At 34.7% G+C, this 25,335-nt stretch overlaps 2 protein-coding genes across 2 annotated transcripts in view; one reads left to right on the top strand and one right to left on the bottom strand.

Annotated features, from left to right (window-relative positions):
* The window catches only part of LOC132562686 (uncharacterized), a 35,891-nt gene extending 32,803 nt beyond the window's left edge, over positions 1-3,088 (top strand). The window contains exons 14-16 of the mRNA XM_060227441.1: positions 691-781; positions 1,519-1,636; positions 2,326-3,088. Coding sequence (XP_060083424.1) covers positions 691-781; positions 1,519-1,636; positions 2,326-2,530 — 414 coding nt within the window. The 3' untranslated portion in view covers positions 2,531-3,088. The remainder of the gene's footprint in view (positions 1-690; positions 782-1,518; positions 1,637-2,325) is intronic.
* Positions 3,089-8,670: 5,582 nt separating this feature from the next.
* On the bottom strand, positions 8,671-14,439 carry LOC132562709 (uncharacterized). The gene is made up of 4 exons (XM_060227468.1): positions 14,321-14,439; positions 13,230-13,391; positions 9,625-12,976; positions 8,671-9,282 (listed from the first exon to the last, which is right to left on the bottom strand). Exons 1-4 carry the CDS (start codon positions 14,437-14,439, stop codon positions 8,671-8,673), a joined length of 4,245 nt encoding a protein of 1,414 aa, XP_060083451.1.
* Positions 14,440-25,335: the final 10,896 nt, after the last annotated feature.

Raw genomic sequence — 25,335 nt, 5'->3', positions numbered from 1 at the left:
CTACATACAGTGACATTCAAGGTTATACACATACACCTATATGTATACCTACATACAGTGACATTCAAGGTTATACACATACACCTATATGTATACCTACATACAGTGACATTCAAGGTTATACACATACACCTATATGTATACCTACATACAGTGACATTCCAAGGTTATACACATACCCCTGTATGTATACCTACATACAGTGACATTCAAGGTTATACACATACACCTATATGTATACCTACATACAGTGACATTCAAGGTTATACACATACACCTATATGTATACCTACATACAGTGACGTTCAAGGTTATACACATACACCTATATGTATACCTACATACAGTGACGTTCAAGGTTATACACATACCCCTGTATGTATACCTACATACAGTGACATTCCAAGGTTATACACATACCCCTATATGTATACCTACATACAGTGACATTCAAGGTTATACACATACCCCTATATGTATACCTACATACAGTGACATTCAAGGTTATACACATTCACAAACAAAATCATCTTTCAGATCAATAATTTCTATATACTTCATTCAATTCTGAATTTAAGATTTTAGCATAAATCTGTTTTTCTTTTTAAATTTAAATAAATATTATTCAACTGCATTAATGTCCTTCACATTGGTAATTTTATTATGTAACAATCATTAATTCTATTACAGAGTATAGGCCTGTTCCTTGGTATTGCCTGTATGGACATCAGGAGGGCAATGACCATTGCTACAGTGTGTATTATGACAACTATGCTATTAGGTATGGTATCCTGACTCATCACAAAACTTTTGATATCTTGATATATGATGGGATTAATCAAATGATGACAGTTGCATCTAGCAGCACCCAAATGTGAACAAAAATCCCTTCATATTCAACTTTTGTTTTTGACTTATTTAAAACAATGAAGCTAAGTGTTATTATCATTTAACTGATGATTCTGACCCACTCCACTAGTCACATGGTTGAATCATTTTAAAGGTAAATACAACAGATTTTTGGCATGCTACTAAAACATACAGCTACATATTTAAGTGAAAGGCCACCTTTTATTAGTCCTTTATATGGGTGTATATTGCCTGTCAAAATCAGAAGTCTCAGAAGTTTTATACCCGAAAAATAAAGCAAACATCTTATTTTAATTAAAAAACACCAATTAAAAAATGGTGGTCAGTAATTGTTGTTTTGTCTCCCACATACCTGTATCTGTAACGTGTTAACACTTTGAACTATTCAATGCCTTAATTTTTCAGGCTTAAATAACTATAACTGCTTTTATTGTGCACATGTAATGTCTGGTAGTTTGACCTACAGATCTATTGAAAAAAAAAATGAAAATTGAAAAAGAAAAAAATCATGGAACTGCTTCAAATAGTACAAAATTATAGATTGTTTTTTATAAACTATTGAAAACAAAGACTGTGACTTTTGATGACTTTGAAAAACAAAACGTTTAAAACTTTTAACATGTATACTTTGTTGAATTTTTCATTCAGGTGGTTTCTATACTCGTCATCTACCATTTTGGCTGTCTTGGTTGAAATACATATCTTTTCTCTACTACACTTTCCATTGTCTGATGTCATTAGAGTTCACAGATGCACTACCAGTTTTGTAAGTAATAGCTATTGATTCCTTTTCAATCTACAGGATGTAAACAAAACAAAGTATATTGTACCTTTATAACTGACTCTTTATGTACTAGTCATTGGACATTCATTTATAACACAACCATTTAGTCTTCAAAAGTCTACTCCTCCTGAATGGCTACACATATTCTTATATTTACAAGTATAGGGAACAAACAAGGAAATCTCCAGTTGGAGAAATTTCAGAAGAACCACCATCCGTCTAACTTTATACATATGTGGAGTCTCATCTTCTAGGCTTCAGGATATACAGAGGTCTCTTATAAGTAGTGTTGGTATACCTGTCTTCAGAAGTTTGTGCTTCTCTTTTATATTATAAGTATTGTAGATGATAGTGGAGGTTAGAGGGGTAGTTTATGCTTCTGATCTTATTCTGCTTTTGATAATATAAACTTTATTTTTATTCCATAACAACATGCGAATAATACATAGCAAAGTATACAGAGGAATTGGAATTGGAAACAAGTTAAACAACTTATATACATCCTTTTCCATTTTGCTTTTGATGAGCCTCTACAAATCCATATGAGTTCAGTCTTGCTACATGAATAAACATGACCTTGTGTTTGCTATTTCAACAAATTAGAAAGTTTTGTGAATTTTCAACTGATCTCGTGAACATTTTTTTTAATATGAGAAATTATGTTATTACAGATGTGCCTCCAGTACCAACATATCTGAATCACAATTCTCCAGTTGTCTTCACCACAATGTTACAACAATACCTTCTCAGGAAGTACTACAATTCTTCGGGATTGACTGGCCATTTTGGAAGTATCTACTACCTCTGTTCATTTTCATCATTGCATTTAGAATAGCTGGCTATTTTGTATTACGTTTTGTCCAAAGACCGCATTGACTTAGGCCGATGAAATAGTGAGGTTTTGATAGGAGTGTAAGCAGTATGTTTGTTTTGTGATGTGTATAGATTTACTTAGATGTAGTGTAATATATGTGTTGATTGTATTTTTTAACATATTTACTGATGATATATTTTATAAATAAGAGTTGGATTCTATGATTTAATTTATCATGAACTTTATCACAAGAGGCTTGGAGCCAATCACATGGTCTGTATAGATGTATAACTTATATTTATACCAGAAATACATATAGGAACCAAGGGACCAAATCCCAGTGGACGTGATGATATACTTTGTAATGAACAAAGCTTTAATCCAATAGATTGGAAACATCTTTTTACCAGATGAAATGTTGATATAGATGATAAACATGTAAGGAACTGGATTTGTGTGCAGTCAAGATGTTTTTACTATTTAACAATTTTTGTATTCAGATGACATCAAAAGTTGAAAAATAAGACAAATACAGAAAAAGATACAATAATATGTCCTGATAATAGTCGAATGATCAAAAGTGACTTTGATTTTCTATATCTCTTATTATGTATACATGTTTATACACTACATAAGGAAGATTGAATACTTACCTGTACTTTATATACAGAAAATAAATGATGTATTTTTCTATCTACTCAGATCATATTAACAAGGTCCCACAATGTGGTAGCATGCAGTTTTAAGTTATGTTATCAAATCATACCTTAATGGTTTTATTTAACATCTTATTCCTCTGTATGTTTTTTTATCTAATTTTAATGGAATTTTTTCTTTGTTCAAAGACAGTTATTGCTACATTTTCTTTTTAAGTTACTTTCTCTGTAGACAAATAAGTGGGCTCTGAGGCCTCATTGATTGATAAATTACATAGATATTTATTTCTGTCACTGTGCTGTGTTCCTAAAGAATGGAATAATTCACATAAAACCTTTGACACCCGGCATATATTGTCATCTATTCTTACATGAATTATTGTCTAGTCATTTTTGCCAATCATGTGACTATCAGCACTTCCAGTAAACACATACTAGTAAAGACTGGCTTCCCATTACAAAGTTTCTGTACATGGTTATTTCCCCTTAGCCGAAGGAGACCATAATCATTTGAGATTTTATAGACTGGGGCAAGCTTACTCCCGTGATAAGCTGATGTCAGCCATTGCCCCAGTACAACAGTATTAAGAGACATTCAATGTAATGATGATACTTTCATTGCAAGAGGTCTCCCAATGCTATTACTAGCCATGTCATGTTTTGGCTGTTTCCTCCATTGTATAACATTTCTTGCTTAATATACCTCCATGGATACCTTATTAAGATGGCCTAAAAAACGTTGTTGGTAATGACTGTATGTGAATGTAGATCATAAAGTGTTTCCTGAATATTGTAATTGCAAGATAACCCTCTGGCAGAAGGTCATTTGCAGGTATATTAACTATAATTACATTCAAAAATACATATTCAAATATTTTCTTGAATTATTAACTACACCATGATTTAATGTATGTTGTAACCACAATTTAATGTGCATATATGCAATTGTTTGCAATAGTGAAAATGAATTGAAAAATTCAAAATCAGGAAAACCTACTGATAGATTTTTGAAAAGATGTATGAGGTACCAGTATTTATTTTTGATAACATTGTAGAACTTTCAAAAAAGTCCACAATTGTTCTTGATATATAAACTTTAACTGGGAAAAACCACAAGGGTATATTTCACCTTTGTATAAAACATTTCATTTTTTCTATGTGTAAAATTTGCCCTGAAGTAGTAAGAACGTCAATTTCATCTTTACCATTAAACTCGGCAAGGGCTTTTTCCCCACTCATTTCAGAAAGGACCTTTTTATGTCGTTTTGAGAAGAAAATTGATAAATTTGGAAGGAAATTTCAAGGAATTAACTATTTATTGTGTAAATTTGGTCATATTTTGAAATGTATCTAAGGGAGAATGTGGCCCATATTTTGCCCCAAAGAATGGTCAGGAAAAGCACCATTAGCCCACCTTAAATTTTGCCTATTTGTCAAAGGGGTGAAACAAGTTAAGTGGAACAGCAGTGAATGTTTCCATATATACTGAGGCATGAGAAACTTAATATTTAACTTTGTCCTTTTAAAATTCAAAGTGACAACCAATAGGTTACCACTATCCATCATACTATCCTATAACAATTAAAACACACCTGCAGATTTTAAAAGTTCACCTGTAACGTCAGAATGCATTATGGCACCATTGTTCACAATGTCTTGGTCCACAAATTTTTTTTTCTAAACAACAGAAATTTAAATGACCTCTATACTTACAGTACATGAATATAAAAGATCAATATACATTTATCAACCCATCTTTATAACCTGGAACAATTTCACGTTTAAATATACTAGATGTAGGATTTGTGAACACAATCTAGTGTTACAACTAGGTCACGTGTTCTGTTTATATCACCGATTGCATATTTGAAATTGTTCTGTTTTCAGAAAATACATATCTGAATGAATGGGTTGCTGTAGTGTTATTTGATTGTATATTTTTCTTATTTATCAAAAGTTGTAATTTAAATGATTTTTCATTGTTATTACATATTGTTTAAATAAAAAATGCATAATAATAAACAGTAGAGACTGTTGGTTTGTGAACCATATGAATGTTATTTCTTTCATTTCATCTTAACCATGGTTGGATATTAATACATCAAAAGTATACACTATCTCTTTGATTTAGTCAATATTCCTGAAATCAGTATTAATTTTACTGCTGAACTTTGTGTGATTGGTTTCTTTATAGTTTGAAGGTATTGAATCACTTAAACTTACAAACAACAAGGCAGAGTACTGAAAAAACCCACATTTCCCTTCTTTCAGGCAAGATCAAATGAATAAAGGGCAATAACTGTGTATATAAAAGGCATGATACTTGGTATCATGTTCACAAAATCCTTCTCATAACCTTGAATGCTTGATTTCTATTCACAGAACCACTGAGAAAGTAATTAAAATCATACAACAGTCCAAAGTAGTCTTCAAGTTGAAAAAAATGGGATTTAAGGCTTAGTTTTGTGGAAAAAGCAAAACCTGAATCTTTATTAATTCAACAGCTTTATTACACTACTAGTACTTTTCAGCAGACAAGTCCAAATCTCACAGTAACAAGATTATATATGGCCTCAACACATAATTCAGATCTGATATAGATAATAATATAGATATAGATAATTTCAGTACACTACAATTTTGAAAATAAAAAGAATTTTTTCTTTTAAGAAATAAATTGAATATGAAGCTAAACAAAAATTGTCTATGTTGGAGTGTTGCTTTATTTCCACTCTACAGGGCAATGAAAAATATTTGTTGGCATTTGTGCAGAACTGTAGAGAGAAATAAATTAATTTAACTTATTACCAACTGCTTCTTGCTAGATGTAGATGTATACACAACCTGATTTCTGCACATGAGGTGCTAGCATACCTTAGTTTCTGCAGATGTTACATTAAAACAGAGTAAAGGGCCATAACTCTGTAAGTCATTACTACCACTTGTACAGTGGGTCACAAGATTTGAACATGGGATGTTATATTCTACCAACTCTGGAGATACTGAGATAGGTCAGAAATCATTAAAGGGATTGTAAATTGGACACTTGTTTTTCAAACTCAACAATTTAAAATAGTCCATACCCAAATTTCTGATGTGTCAAATTCAACAACAAATATTTATGATATTAACTGTACAATAAAAAATGGCCAACACTGAGAACAGAAGTAAGCAGAGGAAACTGTCGACTGTTCAGAAGATGATTTTTGAACCACATTTCATTGAGACATTATTCTCAAAAATCATTCAAAGCACCAGGTATTTGGCTCTAAATTTTGGGGTCAGTATGATTCTTCAAAAGTAAAAAACAGAGAAAATTTTTTTCGTGAGAGTCAATGCAAAGGCCTTTAATGTAGCCACTGTCTAATTTTATCATAAATCAATAACAGTCAAACTTCAATGTTTCCACCTGTAATGGCGAAGAAAAAAAGCAAGTGACCATTGGGCCATTACGGTCATTTGAGTTTTCAGGTCTTTGGAAAGTTTTAGAACCTGTCCATAAGTCCCAGCATTTGGACTGGCAGAACAAAACTGAAATATGCATACTTACAAAGTTTTCATTGTTTCTGATTTTGAAGGCTTCATTTTTAAACAACTGATAACATTCCCTGTTGTAGTTTAGCATATTTGAATAAAGGTCAAGGTCATTCATTTGAACAAACCTGATAGACCTTCATCCCAACATGCTACTGGCCCAATATTCGCACTCTAGGCCTTTTGGTTATTGAGAAGATGTTATAGCCATCATTTTTTTCGTCTAACGTCGCCGTCCGCCATACTTAAACGTCCCATTCAAATGACTTCTTCACAATAACTAGAAAGCTCAACACACTGTCATTAGGCCTGTGGCATGATGGGATAATGGGCTACTAAGTTTGTTCATATCAATGACCTTGAGAGCAGAAGTGAAAGTAACCCCTGGAGTGACCAGTTGTTGGAGATTGTAAATGTTTTGTTGGAAATAAGTGACTATAGGTTTCTTCACATTAAGTGTAAATGTATTACAAAATACACACAACATAGAAAAGATGAAATAATTTTGTGTTGACATGGTGCAATGTAACCTGTTGATATCCACAATAAATGAATTGGTACAAAAGAATTGTATTCTTAATCAAAATAATATTTACATGTATATCCTTTTGTCATGAACTCGGCTCTTTTGAGTCTTAATACGAACAATTAATATCTTTAGTAACCATATCCAGAATGAGCAAGAGACTTGCAACAAGAACAATATACTGAATTTTGGAAATTTCATTCTACAATGAATGACTGTCATATTGGGTTCTACTGTTTAAAGATGGAATAAAAACACATCGAAATTCATCATAATGTGTAAGTATGTATTGATAATGATGACCTTCCCCATGGAGGATGTATCTACATTTTATAATCTATAAAATCATAATCACTATGGTTACTTTTAAAATCATCCAACATGGCATCTATTTGAAAAGTTACATGATGATTTCATAAAATGAAACAATATATTGTATATATTGGTGCTAATTTTCATAAAATGTTTTAAAATTCAAAATAATCTGTTATGTTGATTGCAAGCAAGGACGATTTCAGAAATGATTTACTAAATAGAATTGTACATGTTTTGGCTAACTTGTGAATGACATGCATAAATTAAATGAAGATGTAATATTTTGATTGAACGACAGTGTGTGTTTTGTTTTGAATTGTTATCAAGAAACTTTTATATTGCACCTTGTTGATAAACCATGCACTGATGAATTTCAACTCTGAAGACAAACGATCTAAATACTTGTCAAATATATTTACTACATCAGTGATAATATTATACACATATGTACAGGTAATTGCACTTATACATTATGAAAACATCAAATTTCTAGCTAGCATAATTTTCGTAAGTCGTAATGTACATTTAAAGATGAAAAAGTAAAATAGTTTTCAAATCAATGTTATACCTGTATAAAATGAATTCATTGCACACAGCCCAGAACTCAACATTCCATATACATTATTCATAATTTGTCAGAATCCATCGGAACTTGCCACATAAGTTAAGCTGTTACACGAACAACACCATCATGTTAGAAGAAGTTACCATTAACACAACTAAGTATATGTATTTTAAGATATATATGCATCTTACTAACTGTCATTCACCCAAAATGGAATTCAAGTAGGAAACATTGCATTTCAAAACATAAACCATGAATGTCATTGTGTGGGTGGATTACATCTATGTGAAAAACCAATACTTGTACATTACAAAAGATAGTTCATTATTATGGCTTATTTACTAGTAAGACCAAAGATGCATTTTAAATTATGGAATCATGACATGAAGGACAAAACTTCATTTTAAATTTTGAGCTGATAATATAGTCTTAGGTTGATATTGTCCAGTACATTTTTGGATAAAATGTTTTCTTTATAAATCATCCAACAATGTACATAATCAAACTTAATTAGGGAGATGCATAAGAATTATAAGGAAACATGTAAGTATATCAATCACTTTTTACTGACTTTGTTGAGTTTGCATTTGAAGGAAATAATATCGATCAATCTAAGAAAAGTCTTTTTACTGGAAAAGTAAAACTTTTGGCAACAGTCACACTTTTAACTTTTCTTTCTGATCTGACACTACTTATACAAGCAGAAATATTTGAAGTTCCAAACAAGTCAGGTGACCCTGTGTCAAGAGTTATGTCCCCTGTTGGTATGTGGTTATCTCCCTTGACCTGGTCAGTAAACTCCATAAGTACAGGGCTCATGTCTTTCCTTTTACTGCTACTTGCTGTTCTCTGTGAATAATTTTCCTGTGAGCTAGGATTTTCTAATGCATGTTCTGAAGTATTTATAACATGCAATTCATTAAAGCTGTCTAGAAATAAAGAGGCAGATGTTTGAACTGTAGAATTTCCATGACTGTGTGATAAATGTTGAGACATGTGTCTAGGTAGTTCTTTATCCATAGAACACAATTTTTCACTATAACTATCAAGAGGTGTAGACACAAATGTTTGACAATGTGAAGATTTCCATGTAGGAAATTTGAACTTTTTATTCAGTCTGTTATAACTAGCACTTCCCAGTATGAAATCGGAGCTTGCACTGTCAGACATTTGCACAGGACTGGGAGTGAAGAGGTCCTGGGTTCCAGGCATTCCAGCCTCATCAGGAATGAACACATTAACCAAATGTTCAGGCATACTCAAGACAGACACTTGATTTGTGACATCACAGGATTTTTCAGATATTGCAGAACATGAAAATAAATCCTGTGACTCTGGTTTTTCTTGTTTTTTAATACTGTACACTTTTGACATTTTCGGGATTTTTTTATCATATTTCAAACATAGTGGTGAGCAAGGGGATGCCACTTGTATCTTTAGACATGGCTTTGGTTTCACAAAAAGTTTCAGCTCTGGATTTTGACGCATTGTCATTTCAATGTCAATTAACTGTATAGATTTTACAGAGCTCAATCTTCTAGCAAATTGGACACTTTTTACTTTTTCTTGTTCTTTATCCTTTACTGGGCTATTAACACCTGAGCTAGTTGTCTCCCCTTGAGCTATGTTTGGAACAATTTCAGTACTGCTATAAGTTGACAACTGTGAGTAGGTATCATTACATAGTGCAACACTATCATTGTCTGAGCTTCCGAAAAGATCTGTTGATGTATTGAAGCTTGAAGACAATCCTTCTGACACACAGCGTTGATCTTGACTCAGACAGCTGCCAGAAGAATCTTGATCATCGGGACGTTTACATGTACCGTTACCCTGAAGATCTTGACTGTGATTATCGTGAATAGGATTACTACAAGGATCTTGATCGTTAGGATCTTGACATTCTTGATAGTAAATCCAGTCCTTGGTTTCATGATGGGAGCTATCTGTTCCATGATGGGTGTTCTTTGTATTGTGATGGGTATAATTGCTAACTTTGTCCCTTAATCCAGAGGCACACTTTGATATATTAGCACTGCCACAAGAAGAATCAGCTGTTTCTTCCATGAAAAGAAACTTGTTCTTTTCTGAATAAGAATATTGCTGACAGGATTTTGAGGCAGATTGCAAAGTTTTGTTTTTGATAGAGTCAGTTTCATGTGGGTGACACTGTATATGTATGGTTTCCTGGCTGCAGGAATGTACATTTTCTTCATTTCTTGTTTCTTCTCCATCAAAAGATTCCTCAAAAATATCCTCCATCTGTTCTATAGTTTCATCACTTGACGGCAGGACACAAACATTTCCTCCTTTAGTATCCTTTTTAAATCCGGATGTCCTCACATTCTCAATTTCACCTTCAAAGTTCAAATCATTGAGATTATGACAACAATCTTTGCTGTCGTTATTGATTTGAGGAGTTGCTTTGATATCCTGGACTTTCTTTTTACTAAAATCTTCACTTATCTCTCCCTTTTCAGTTATGTGTTCACCTTTCCCTTCAGTCATTTCAGGAAGAACATAGGTAAGAGCAGTAGTCTTCAAACTTAGCTCTTCTGTCACATCACTAAATGTACTGTCCAGAAATGCATACAGATCCTCAGAATCAGGCAAAGATTCAAGTCTTCCAATTGGATTGATTACTGACTCAGGGTTGTCTAACATTGCATCGGATGGATGTTTCTCAGGGACAGATGAAATTGTTGTAAAAGTTTTCGAGGAGGTTAAAAGCACCACTCCATTTTCTTGAGAATCACTTATATCCTCATTGTTTTTTTCTTCATTACTATTAAATGTTCCTGCAGTGTGAAGTACTTCATCAGAATCATCTGTACCTGGCCTGTCTGTCTTATTGTCAATATTGCTTGTTTCTACAGAGCTGATTTCATCATAACAATTTTGTGTAACTATATTTACGTCTCCATCCGAGTTCTTGATGTCATTATTTACAACAGAGTGCCGTGAACCAGAGTAAGGGTATTCATCAGAATCATTAGTCCTTGAGTCAACTTCTTTATCATTATTGTGTTTGCCAATGTCACTCTTTTCATTGAAATTTTGTTTATCAGTATCAATCTTTTCTGTAGAATGATGTGCTTCAATGTTGACGTCTTCCCCTGAATTTTGTGGGTCTTTATTAATATAGTAATTAGAATCTAGCCTTCCTGCAGTTTCAATTTCTTCATGAGAACAGTAAGTTTTTCCACCAATGTTTTCTTTTGAATAAGAAGCCATCTTATTCGAATTGACTTCAACATCTGTAGCATAGTCAACCAAATCTAAAAATTCAGGATCAAAACATTCTGCAAATGTTTCATCGGAATCTTCCTCCGGTGAATCTGTCCTTTTGTTTTTGTAAACATTGATACTCAATTTTCCAGTGATGTAATTATCTCCCTTTGATTGTATTTTAGTTAGTGACTTTCCCATGGTTCCTACATTATCAAAGTCTTCTTCATCAGTCAGGTATGCCCACATGTCCTCAGATTCTGGAAATACTGTGCGATGATTATTATTGTGTATTTGGTCTGCAACTAAAATAGGTATCTCTTCAATTCCAACTGTATCTTGATCATCATTTGTCATGATCAGTCTGGATGTTTTTATTTTCTCTACTGACCCTACAACACTATCAGTCATTATTTGTTGATCTGAAGTGCTTTCTTTACTAAACATGCTATCTCTGTTATCACATTTCTGTTGTGTATTCCTGCTTGTTTTACTGGATGTGATTTTTTCAAATCTGTCCTTAATTCCGTTTTCTGTATTGAAGTTCCCTTGGAAACGGTCCTTGCATTTATTTGACAGATTGCTTATATTTGCTAAAGGCGACTTTGAGGTCCGATTATGATTTTTTGAGATTAGATGCATGCTTCTTGCTGATCTTCTATCATAATAATCTGATTGTACCAAAGGTTCAGTCTTGGTTGCAAAAATGTTACAGGCCAGTAAAACAGAACTGCTGTTCAGGGATCCAGTAAAAGGATCACTCTCCTTTTCTACTTCCATCTTTAAACAACTTTTTTCATCTGTGGTATTTTCTTTGTTCATCACTAACATCTCTTTGGAGTTTCCTTCCAGACTCGCTGAACTTTTTAACAATGAGCTATATCCAGAACTGTCGAGTCTATGTGATCGTAACTCTGCAAGTTCAGGAGAAGTTGATGTTCCCTGTTTACCAAATGATAATGAAAATGAAGATGATTTGTCTGTAAACAGAAAGTCTGGAGCATTTTCAGCACAAATATTTCTACCTGAAGGGCTGTGGTCAGTTTCAACTTTACCAAGAGTATCAAATTCATGATGATGACCCTTGGTTAAATTTTCATTGTATGTAGTTTTACTGTTATGCTGTGACAAGTTCGCACAAGAAATATGACTAACCGACTGCGACATATCACAACTAAGAAGTGCTGTCTCCTGGCCAAATGATGAATTACATGCCGAGATATAACTTGGAGAAAGAGTAGAAGTGTTATCACTGTGGCCAGATCTGCGACCATCCCAAGAAATTGTACATGGGTCATTCCTTGTTCCATGATATTTAACAGGAGTATTTTCTTGTTCCTTGATCAAAAGTGCCCCTCCGTATTGAAATGATGATCTTTCAGTCAAATGTGATGATTTGTTTTGTAAATCTACATGCATGAGCTCTAGAACAGTTGTCTGGGTTGCAGATGTAGATGGTAAGATCTGAAAGGCAACAATATGAGAGAGATTTTCATGAGACATCTGACATTTTGGTTCTAAATTGCCAACAATCTGTCTGAGAGTGACATTGGGACCTTGTCTGTTGATGGTACCTGTCGTCTTGAAGCCAAAGTAATAGGTGTGACCAATGAAGGACTGCTCTACAGCTTGCTTCAGCATTTGGTCAGAGCGATCACATGATGATTTAAGTCTGTCAATGTACCTAGGAAACAAAATAATAGTATATGTATTATCACTTATTCCTGTCACAATTCTACTTATTAAATGGAATTCGAAAATTTTTAAAATCCAGATTGACTCTCAGCACAAAGAATTACATAAGCACTAATTTTTTCTCATTCATCATGGATATTTAAAGTTTATTTATAAGCAAATTCGGTCTACATAAGCACTTATTTTTCCATGAAGAACAAAATGTGCAGAATAGCGTAAAATGTTTCAGTATGAAGAAAAACCTTTTAAACTGTGTAGCAGTGGTACCAAAGAACTGGTTTAACATGCTCCCAAACAAACAGACACTGGCAATGATGTCCCCATCTGTAATGGTCAGAGCTAAACGGTAACGCCATTCCACCTCGTCACTCCTGCAGGACTGCCCACATTTACAGCACAACCAGCTATTAAGTCAATAAAGAAAGAAAAAAAATATTTAAAATGATAAACTCTATTTCTTCCCCAAGGGATCCTGAAGGAATTAAAGCAACAGAATGGAAGTGAGAAGTAAGTAGTTTTGATTAGATTGAGATGGGGCTTCCCCCTCTTCCACAACAAATTGGTTAAAATTTAATACAATAGAGAAAAAGAAGACAGACTTTTGAATATTTAGTATTTTCATTCCCTTCATTCCTATGATTGTGTACCTTTATGACTCCTAAAATCTACAACAATGGTTCATTAAAGGATATCCCATGTCACATTTGGTTGGGGTTTTTTTTGCCAATACCTATACATTAAGGAAGTACAATTTCAAAAAATTGTCACCCACTGATAATTCCCTAAATTAGTTTATTCCAGTTCCAATTTGATCTGCACAACTTGAAACCTCTTTCTCTTTTTTAACTTTTTATGAAAAAACAATACTTCTTGGTAACCTTGAAATTTTTAACAAGAGGCCTGTAAGCAATGTTATTCACAAAAATATACACTTGTATCATGCATCATTGAAATTCAAAGTGTGTATATATCAAATCTATAAATTAATTTTGAAACAAGCATGCTTATACAGCAACATAGACATTTGTCAACAACTGATGGATAATGTAGTGGTTGACTTCAATCAATACAATTAATAGTTAACTGAAGCAATTAGAGTCTTTTAACAAATTACAATGTACCATGATTCTAGACCTTTCTGTTAATCTGAGCATTTTAACAGATTTGTCCTGTGACCATGGTTAAGGGTCAAGGTAGTTTCTTTTTACAAATTTGTCAGCGTTTATCCCATGGCCAGGAACTTATAAGCAATAAGTAGTTTGAGTGTTTTAACAAATCTGAATCATATATCAGATCTTAAATATAAATGCGGCTTTATGACATGTATACTTACCAATCTTTGTTTTGATCCTTCAATAGCTTCGTATAGCAACAGAGACAACAAGGGTAGATAAATTGTGTGTCAGGGAAACCAGTAACAGTAGCTAATACCAAATGTCGGCTCACTGGCATTGAATCACTGCAATCATATAAAAAAGTGAAGAGCACATGTGAAGGAAAATATTTATAGACCTACAACATACAACAGATTGCCAAGCATGAACTTACAGATTTGTCATTCTTTGCATGTTATCTATGGCAGACATTATGAATTAGAAGGTAAAAATCTCTGATATTTAATTTGGTGTTCTTTTGGATTTTTTTAAACATATCCTGGCTTGCTTCCATTCACATTAGACATACCAATACATATGAACAGCATAATTGGTGGACCTATCAAACATGAGCAAAAGGACACTGAATATATGTCACTATATAGCTAAATGAAACAGGTGTGTAACCATAATTTCCATTGGCTTTCCAAAAGACATAACTAGTTATTAGATATACGTGTTAGGGTTGTTTGATGTTAGCAAAAAGTAGAATGTCAAATATGTATATTGATAAAGAGCTATATTGAAAACGATAACCTTAATGATAAATTATCTCGTTCCTGACTTATATGTAGTTCTTTATATAATTTATAGTCAATGACTGTATGAAGTTAGTCTAGAAGATGACAATGTTGAAAAAAAGCTTTTTGTACAGAGTATGGCTCCCTAAAACAGAAACATTAATCATTACTTGTGTCACAGACTTGTATAAATGTAGAGATAGATCTATTTATCCTGCAACTGGCACTGCCACATATATTTTTGCTGTATTAGGCAGTAATGGAAAAAAACAGCTGTGCTGAAGTTACTTAAATATTACATTTAGAAATGTAAAAAGTTGTTGAAATAGGTGGTTTTTTCGTGTTGTAATGAATAAGTTGATTTATGAAAATTCATAAAACCACTGTTATATGCCTTGAAGTATGGAACCATGTTTCCACACAGAGCAATTATTTTGCATACGTCATCAGGCAAAATTCAGCATAACATAAATGTCAGGTACACACAGATTGAACAAAAATCTGTTTCAGTAGTCTGATTTTCAGAAAATGTTGCAAGATAAGTATAATACATGGTCAGTGTCTTAAAAGATCAGCTGCATTTTGGTTTGGGACCAAATACAGCTGATATTTTAAGACACTGACCATGTGGTCTCTATATCCAAGTTTGTGTTTGTATTGGGTAAATCTAACTTTATACTGGGTAAGTCGACATTTGTATGAGATTGTATTGGAGGTAATGGGTAAATCATCATTTGTATTGGGTGGTAATAGGTAAATAAACATTTGTATTGGGTGGTAATAGGTAAATAAACATTTGTATTGGGTGGTAATAGGTAAATAAACATTTGTATTGGGTGGTAATAGGTAAATAAACATTTGTATTGGGTGGTAATGGGTAAATCATCATTTGTATCATAGGTTGTATTGGGTAAATTGACGTTTGTATTGGGTTGTATTGGGTAAATTGACGAGCAGGTATAATCAGCCATTCGCGACGGATCCAAAAACAGAAATAGCTTCGAGTTCAACAATCAGTAACAGTAACAAAATTGCTAACAAACTTTAGTTGAGAGCACAGTTGGCCTTTAACTTACAGGTCACTTTGCTAGTGTCAATCGCGAAATTGAACATATTTATCTAGAGGCCACAGCTGTGTTCTACAGAACAGATTTTTTGTAACTTGTAATTCCATTTTTCATATATTCTGACGTTATTTTCATTTCAAGACCAACTATGTTTTGAAAAATTGAGTGTTTGATGTTGTACCGTTCTTGTTCAATAGACGCGTAATCCACAAACTCCAGACCTTATGAATACAACTGTACGATGAAATTACTGTTTACGAAAATCAAATCAGCCGCTCCCGGAAATACAAGCGCATTCACGACCATGCTATGTCTGGGTCATTTGAGTGTTTTAAGGACGCATGACACCATGTAAAAAACGCAAGAAAATAACGTATATAAAATGCAATAAAAACATTTCCAATGTGCATTAGGTATCTGAGAAAGGATTATTGGATTATAGGATAAATTATGGATGCAGACTTTCTAAAAAAAACTCTATATCCATATTAAATATAAACATATGCAAATAAAAGTAATAACAGTTCGGTGTAATGGCTTAAGCAAGGTTTGTGATTCATAAATTATAATAGAAACGATTATCTTTCCAGAGTTCATCAAGCAGCTTCTCAAATTCTATAATAGTGTGGACATTAATGACATATTGCGGCAAATTGTTCCAAGGATCTACCACCCTGTATGTGAAAAAATTCTTCCCGCTTTCAAGTCGACTTCGTTTTTTATAGAACTTCAAAGAATGGCCTCTGGTTCTACTGAGAGTGTCCATCTAAACAAAGTTCCCAGTTACCCTGCTGTCATATATACTTTTTACTATTTTATAAACATTTACCAAATCTCCTTTCTTCTCTGAACAAGTGTTGGAAGATTGAGTGTCTCCAAACGTTGGGAATATGTTAAGTTCTTGAAACCAGGAAGAAGCTTTGTTGCTCTTCGCTGAACATTTTCAATCAAATTGATATCCTCTATTTTGAATGGATTCCATACACGTCCAGCATATTCCAAATGGGGTCTGACGAAAGCTTTAAACAATTGTTTAAATAAACAAAATTATACTGTTCGCTTTGTTCACCATCGACTGAATATGAGTTTTCAAGTCCTCGTCTATTATGACGCCAAGGTCCTTTTCGCGTGTTATATTTTCAAACTGAATAACTCCACCTTCTGTTTCCCACATAGAATAGTTTCGTTTTTCATCTTTCTTTACTTCCATAACTTTGCACTTGTTCGGATGAAATTGTAATAGCCATTTCTTCATTTCTTCGACCAAATTTGATAATAATCTAAATCTGCTTGTAGTATTTTTACATCCCCAGGATTACTTATTTGTCGGTATAATTTAGTATCATCAGCAAACAAAGGCGATGAAGAAACAAATATTTCTGGTAGGTCATTGATATAAAGAAGAAATAGGATTGGTCCCAAAACACTTCCTTGAGGGAGACCGCTAATCACAGATTTTTAACTCTTTGGCATCTATTACTCAGACAGTCTTTGATCCAGTTGATGATTTGTAAATTTATTCCGTAGCGCGCGAGTTTTGTGATTAAACGTTGATGTGGCATCTTATAAAATGCCTCCATAAAATTCATGTATATTACACCCATCTGATCTCCATTGTCAATTACATCCGTCCATTTTTCCAGCAGTAAGTAGTTGCAAATGAGTTGACCTGCCAGAAATAAAGCCGAACTGCTTAGAACTTAATAAATCATTTTTGTTCATGTGGTTTACAATACTATCCCTGACTAATTTTTTTTCAAACTTTTTACCACAATACTAGTAAGACTAACAGGTCTATATTTTCCCGGATCCGACTTCAACCCTTTCTTTAAAATGATCGTTATATTAGCTTCTTTCCATATTTGAGGCAGCTTCCCTCCTGATAATGATTTGTTGAATATAATTGACAAAGGCTCGCTTAAATTCTTTCGTAACTCTTTGAGAACCTTGGAATGCATCAGACCCTTTGGATTTGTTTTCATTCGATTTTCTAGCAACTTTTCAACCATATTTGTATTGCAGATGATTTGAATTAAACATATTTTATTGTAAATTATTACAAAAGGATCGGGCACATGTTATTTCAACTTATAGTTGCCCTTTCCTCAATACATTACAAAACAAAAACATCACAATATTAAGTCATCAATAATTTACATAAATATTGGCTAAATATATTTTTAAAGAGAAGGGAGAGAGAGAAGGGATGACGTCATTGGGAGTAAAATTATAATAGAGTTTCATGGTTTAAAACCTGTTGCTACGTTTTATAAAATGTTGGACTCGTAAAAAAAATTCAGAGTTTGTTTCAGGGCACAGTTGATCATTTCCATTAAGGAGCAGATCTAAGTCACAGTGAACTTATAAATTCATATCATTTAAGCGTTGGAAAAGGACATTTCTGTGAACATTATAACGCTGGCATTCAAAGAAAAAGTGATAGACATTTTCACACATATTTCCACGAGGATGCGTTTCCTCAGTTCTTCCGTGATTTGAGGCTACTTCTCCATTTAAAATCAAATCTCAATAACGGATATGTTATGCGTTCATCTGCAAGGATGATAAAGGAACAATAGTTTCAAAGGTATTCATTTGAATGACTCCTTCATTGCTCCATCGTCTTTCGTGATCCAAATGTCTTTTTTTGTTTCTTCTTCTTCTTCGTCTCCTTCTTTCCCTCGGCTTGGCATGGGCTATATTGCAGTGTACAGAATGATTAAAATCATAAGTTTCCGTCAGAAGAGGATGGTCTGAGTTGTTCGGAATTCGGAATCGGCATACTATTAATTCCACTTCTCGAGTTAACAGTATCAAGCTATTGCTGTGACCCTTGTGTTATAACACCAAGAACGGCAGTCAGGAGCTTGGATATTTAAGCTTGCTTGGACAACTAGGCGAACCATCAATAAAACGATTTATTTCGGAACTCGGTGTAAATAAGGGAGGTCCTTGTGCTTGTCTTTAACTGCCACTCTGAATTACTAATACTTCCGAATCATTAGCTACACAGAGGTCTCTTGGACGATCTTAAACCGCAATTTTATACAGGCGGTGTAACAACGAGCATGTCCGAGAGGAGAATGAAGAGGATATTAATATAGAGAGGTAGATATAGATAATTAAAACTTTTTAACTACACCATTGATCCGGTATATTTTGACAATCCGGGGTGAGTCAGAGACACTTACAAAGAAATCCAATCAATTAAGTACTAGTATACATGGTTGGGGCGACCTTAGGTACCGATCTTGTAGTAGCAATTTGCACGTCTGGTCATGCCTAATAATTGTATGCGTAGCTATATGGTGGTCGGATTGCGGATGGATGATGACCTTGCCTTTCCTATAGGCAATCAGGGTTCGATTCCCGATGGAACATGAAAAAGGTATTTTGTTACCTGTCTGACAGTATGGGTTTTACCTTGGTTCTTCTGTTTCCTCCCACTGTATTGTAACCTATATCAAGTTTCCATGTCAAATAAGATTTATGAAAAATGCTAAGAAGTTTTCCTTTTACCGATCCAAAGTTCACGCGTGGCAAAAGGAAACATCGTGACGAATTTCATCAATTTTAAATACCATGATAATCAGATTCTGTTTATCTCAGGACTTAAATACTTTTCAAACCAGCCATGCATATGATGCTACGAAGGACTTGGGTATTAATGACACAACTGGAACCTCCAATCAGAATTTCGCGTTAGGTACGATCACACGTGGCTATGAAAAGATGAAGGTCCATTTAGATTTCTTTTATTAAATGAATCTTAGATTTTTCAATCTAACAAGCCTCTCACGAGCTCGGTAAAATGAAATATTCGTAACGACTTTCACTAATCTCTTGTGAAATGAAAGCGAATGTAAGATTCTGTTTATCACACAACTTTTTCAAACGTTCTTGTAAACTGCACTTTGTTAGACTGATACAAAATCAAAATTGGTGATATTGTCACTAAATACAACAATTCCTTTGATGACGTCATTACCCACAATGCATATGACACCATGAAGCTATGACGTCAAAAGAAAACGAAGGTACCTTCGACCACTCACAGCATTGCTAGATCACTGTGGTCTAAAAAATAAATTGTGTGATCATTACAATTGATGTAACACTAATACCAGAGTAGTTATGTGATAAAAATATGGTTACATAATCTATTCCTTCCTGTAATTAGAAAATTATGTAAATTTATCATTTGGAACATCTACTTGGCCCTGTCGTGTACCCAATCATTCGGCAGAAGGTTAATGAAAAGAATGATGAACGGATTGCGGCAGAAAGGTATGAAGTTTTAGTCTAGAATAGAAAGTGTATGAGCTGTTTGGCGATTGAGCGAGTCAACATACTGTTTTATATACATATATATTTGTTCTTACCAGCCATAATCACTCTCCTCGATTAAGGGTGAACGACTTCCTACAAAAAGGTGACGTCAGGTTAATGAACCCGGTCTTACTGGGTCACCCAGGGTCATGTCAGATCGACATCGAGGCTGTTTAGGACTCTAAGGTCCATTACGTATTATAGTGTAGTGATTTTGAGTGTAGTTGGTACACGAATCCGGTTCACTAGTGTATAAACACTCCGCTGACGAGTACTTAAATGGGACATCAACGATTAAATGGCGACGTCGATGCTCGATAGGAACTGTTTGTTCTCGGTAGTCCGTCATGTCAAGAGATTTGATATGTCGATAACATTATATCAGGTTAATTGATATAACTGCAAGGAATATTAAAATAACAACAAGACATAGATATTGATATCAATACTAGATTGTACCACAATAGCATGGGGGAGGTATGAATGGAGGATCAGGTCAGCAAATCAATGCTCCTCGATCAAGCCGGTGATACGCCACGACAGCAATTTCTTACTAGTAAAAAACAGCTGGATCCTTTTGAATCAATAGTCATCAGTGGAGAAAATCAATAAGGTAACATAAGGATTTGGTAGTGAAGAAAATCTGTAGCTCCACGACCTTAGTGGATATATATGAGTGATTGCAATACAGGCAAGTTAATTCACGTTCATATTTCTGCTGAAGAAGGCAATTTACCGCGACCTACACATAGCGTATAGAAACTGGCACACTGACCTGGCAAGGAATGCTGTAGTGTCTATATATACACGATAATAACTCCTCTGTCTGTGTATATGACCTCTGACCTAGTACCAATTACTATTGGACTGTACTTGAACAGAGATATTTAGATATGTTTACGTCAATACTTTATATACATTTTGATAGTAGATTTATATAATATTCGGTGTTATTAGTGGAGTTGTCAAGAAAAAAAAAGAGAAATAAAATCCTGAGCCTCTATTTGATTTTTTGAGTAGATATTTGGAATTTGTATGGTATGTAATTCAGGGGATATTATCTGCTCTGCAAAGAGTAAAACTTAATAACTTGACTGATAAGAAAAAAAATTCCATCTTAAGATATTAAATGTTCGTTTAAATTCTTATATCAAAATTAATAAGTACATTCAATATCATTATCATTAAGATAATTGAATGTCTCAAGTTATTATGGGCATAATGTTCGTTCCATATGTTGTTACACCGACGTTAGATGCTCCTCCTTGATTGAAATACACGTGTATCCACTATTGTAAGACGATAATCTGTCGATCGTGATCACATTTATCACGGTGCTTGTTTATATCCGGGACAGTTTATGTCAGAATATAAGGGAGAACGCAGGACGAATTCATTTTATTGGTTGCTCTGTGCGTGTCTGACGTAACTAAGTGATTGTATTGTACCTAAAATAGAGTTTACGTCGCAATGAGGGCACTTCTTTCCCTGTCTAACAACTGGGATCGATCTATATTTTCCAGCCTCTATATCAGCTATTCACACCGAGGCTAATGTCACCTGGTACAGAGTCTGAAGCTACTGATCCGATCAATTCCTACTATCGTGTGATGTTAAGTATATGACATCACATTCGTTTCCTAGCTACTGGCAAAGATGTTATGTATGCACTGCCCCTATATACCATTGGGGGAGGGGGAGGGCAGATACGACACAGGTTACACGTTGAACATTCGTGACTCTCAGTGATTATAGAAGCTTCGTGATTTACACAGTAGTTAGGATGGTGTAGAACCGCGATTGTTGAAATACGGGAATACCTGTATGTAAGTCATTTGTAAGTGGCTGTTTTATTTCGTTGTAAACTTTTTTCTGCGGTGTAAACATGCGTGTTGAATATTTTAAGTCAAATCGGACTAACGGGCCTTCGGACTATTGGACTTTCGGACTATCGGGTCTTCGGACTTTCGGGCCTTCGGGCTATCGGGTCTTCGGAATATAAGGCGGTCACCATTCACAAAACTGTAGGATGCAGTTGAGTACATCATATTCCTCGACTTATTAATTTGTATTGAAAGGTGCGTCACACAACTTACATGTGAAATCTTGATAATTAATAACAATACCGCAGGATATACAAAAAACCCCCTACCATATAGAACGTCATCAGGTCTAGTATAGAACGTCACCAGGTCTAGTATAGAACGTCATCAGGTCTAGTATAGAACGTCATCAGGTCTAGTATAGAACGTCATAAGGTCTAGTATAGAACGTCACCAGGTCTAGTATAGGTCTAGTATATAACGTCATCATGTCTAGTATAGAACGTCACCAGGTCAAGTGTAGAACGTCACCAGGTCTAGTATAGAACGTCGTCAGGTCTAGTATCGAACGTCATCAGGTCTAGTATAGAACGTCACCAGGTCTAGTATAGAACGTCATCATGTCTAGTATAGAACGTCATCAGGTCTAGTATAGAACGTCACCAGGTCTAGTATAGAACGTCATCAGGTCTAGTATAGAACGTCACCAGGTCTAGTATAGAACGTCACCAGGTCTAGTATAGAACGTCATCAGGTCTAGTATAGAACGTCACCAGGTCTAGTATAACACACAGAATGATATAGAACGTCACCAGGTCTAGTATAACACACAGTATGATATAGAACGTCACCGGGTCTAGTATAACACACAGTATGATATAGAACGTCACCAGGTCTAGTATAGAACGTCATCAGGTCTAATATAGAACGTCATCAGGTCTAGTATAGAACGTCATCAGGTCTAGTATGGAACGTCACCAGGTCTAGTATAACACACAGAATGATATAGAACGTCACCAGGTCTAGAATAACACACAGTATGATATAGAACGTCACCAGGTCTAGTATAACATACAGTATGATATAGATAGTCACCAGGTCTAGTATAACACATACAGTATGATATAGAACGTCACCAGGTCTAGTATAACACACAGTATGATATAGAACGTCACCAGGTCTAGTATAACACACAGTATGATATAGAACGTCACCAGGTCTAGTATAACACACAGTATGATATAGAACGTCACCAGGTCTAGTATAACACACAGTATGATATAGAACGTCACCGGGTCTAGTATAACACACAGTATGATATAGAACGTCACCAGGTCTAGTACAGAACGTCATCATGTCTAGAATAGAACGTCATCAGGTCTAGTATAGAACGTCATAAGGTCTAGTATAGAACGTCACCAGGTCTAGTATAGGTCTAGTATAGAACGTCATCATGTCTAGTATAGAACGTCACCAGGTCTAGTATAGAACGTCATCATGTCTAGTATAGAACGTCACCAGGTCTAGTATAGAACGTCATCAGGTCTAGTATAGAACGTCACCAGGTCTAGTATAGAACGTCATCAGGTCTAGTATAGAACGTCACCAGGTCTAGTATAACACACAGTATGATATAGAACGTCACCGGGTCTAGTATAACACACAGTATGATATAGAACGTCACCAGGTCTAGTATAGAACGTCATCAGGTCTAGAATAGAACGTCACCAGGTCTAGTATAGAACGTCACCAGGTCTAGTATAACACACAGAATGATATAGAACGTCACCAGGTCTAGAATAACACACAGTATGATATAGAACGTCACCAGGTCTAGTATAACATACAGTATGATATAGATCGTCACCAGGTCTAGTATAACACACAGTATGATATAGAACGTCACCAGATCTAGTATAACACACAGTATGATATAGAACGTCACCAGGTCTAGTATAACACATACAGTATGATATAGAACGTCACCGGGTCTAGTATAACATACAATATGATATAGAACGTCACCGGGTCTAGTATAACATACAGTATGATATAGAACGTCACCAGGTCTAGTATAGAACGTCATCAGGTCTAGTATAACATACAGTATGATATAGAACGTCACCAGGTCTAGTATAGAACGTCACCAGGTCTAGTATAACATACAGTATGATATAGAACGTCACCAGGTCTAGTATAACACATACGGTATGATATAGAACGTCACCAGGTCTAGTATAACATACAGTATGATATAGAACGTCACCAGGTCTAGTATAACACACAGTATGATATAGGACGTCACCAGGTCTAGTATAGAACGTCACCAGGTCTAGTATAACATACAGTATGATATAGAACGTCACCAGGTCTAGTATTACATACAGTATGATATAGAACGTCACCAGGTCTAGTATAACACACAGAATGATATAGAACGTCACCAGGTCTAGAATAACACACAGTATGATATAGAACGTCACCAGGTCTAGTATAACATACAGTATGATATAGATAGTCACCAGGTCTAGTATAACACATACAGTATGATATAGAACGTCACCAGGTCTAGTATAACACACAGTATGATATAGAACGTCACCAGGTCTAGTGTAACACATACAGTATGATATAGAACGTCACCAGGTCTAGTATAACACACAGTATGATATAGAACGTCACCAGGTCTAGTATAACACACAGTATGATATAGAACGTCACCGGGTCTAGTATAACACACAGTATGATATAGGACGTCACCAGGTCTAGTACAGAACGTCATCATGTCTAGTATAGAACGTCATCAGGTCTAGTATAGAACGTCATAAGGTCTAGTATAGAACGTCACCAGGTCTAGTATAGGTCTAGTATAGAACGTCATCATGTCTAGTATAGAACGTCACCAGGTCTAGTATAGAACGTCACCAGGTCTAGTATAACATACAGTTTGATATAGATCGTCACCAGGTCTAGTATAACACACAGTATGATATAGAACGTCACCAGATCTAGTATAACATACAGTATGATATAGGACGTCACCAGGTCTAGTATAACATACAGTATGATATAGAACGTCACCGAGTCTAGTATAACATACATTATGATATAGGACGTCACCAGGTCTAGTATAACATACAGCATAATATAGGACGTCACCAGGTCTAGTATAACATACAGTATGATATAGAACGTCACCAGGTCTATTATAACATACAGTATGATATAGAACGTC

This window comes from Ylistrum balloti, unplaced genomic scaffold (genome assembly GCF_031769215.1).
Source record: "Ylistrum balloti isolate Yb309-2 unplaced genomic scaffold, AGI_CSIRO_Ybal_v1 Utg371490, whole genome shotgun sequence".
Classification (NCBI taxonomy): Eukaryota; Metazoa; Mollusca; class Bivalvia; order Pectinida; family Pectinidae; genus Ylistrum; species Ylistrum balloti.
Note: the sequence above shows the minus strand (reverse complement) of the source record. Positions and strands in the feature narration are given on the sequence as shown.

Coding starts and splice junctions, on each gene's coding strand:
- LOC132562709 (XM_060227468.1), bottom strand. CDS start 14,439: ATGCCAGTGAGCCGACATTTGGTATTAGCTACTGTTACTGGTTTCCCT. Junction 13,392..14,320: donor AAGGATCAAAACAAAGATTG/GTAAGTATACAT, acceptor TTGACTTAATAG/CTGGTTGTGCTGTAAATGTG. Junction 9,283..9,624: donor AGGATAAAGAACAAGAAAAA/GTAAAAAGTGTC, acceptor ATTCCTGATGAG/GCTGGAATGCCTGGAACCCA.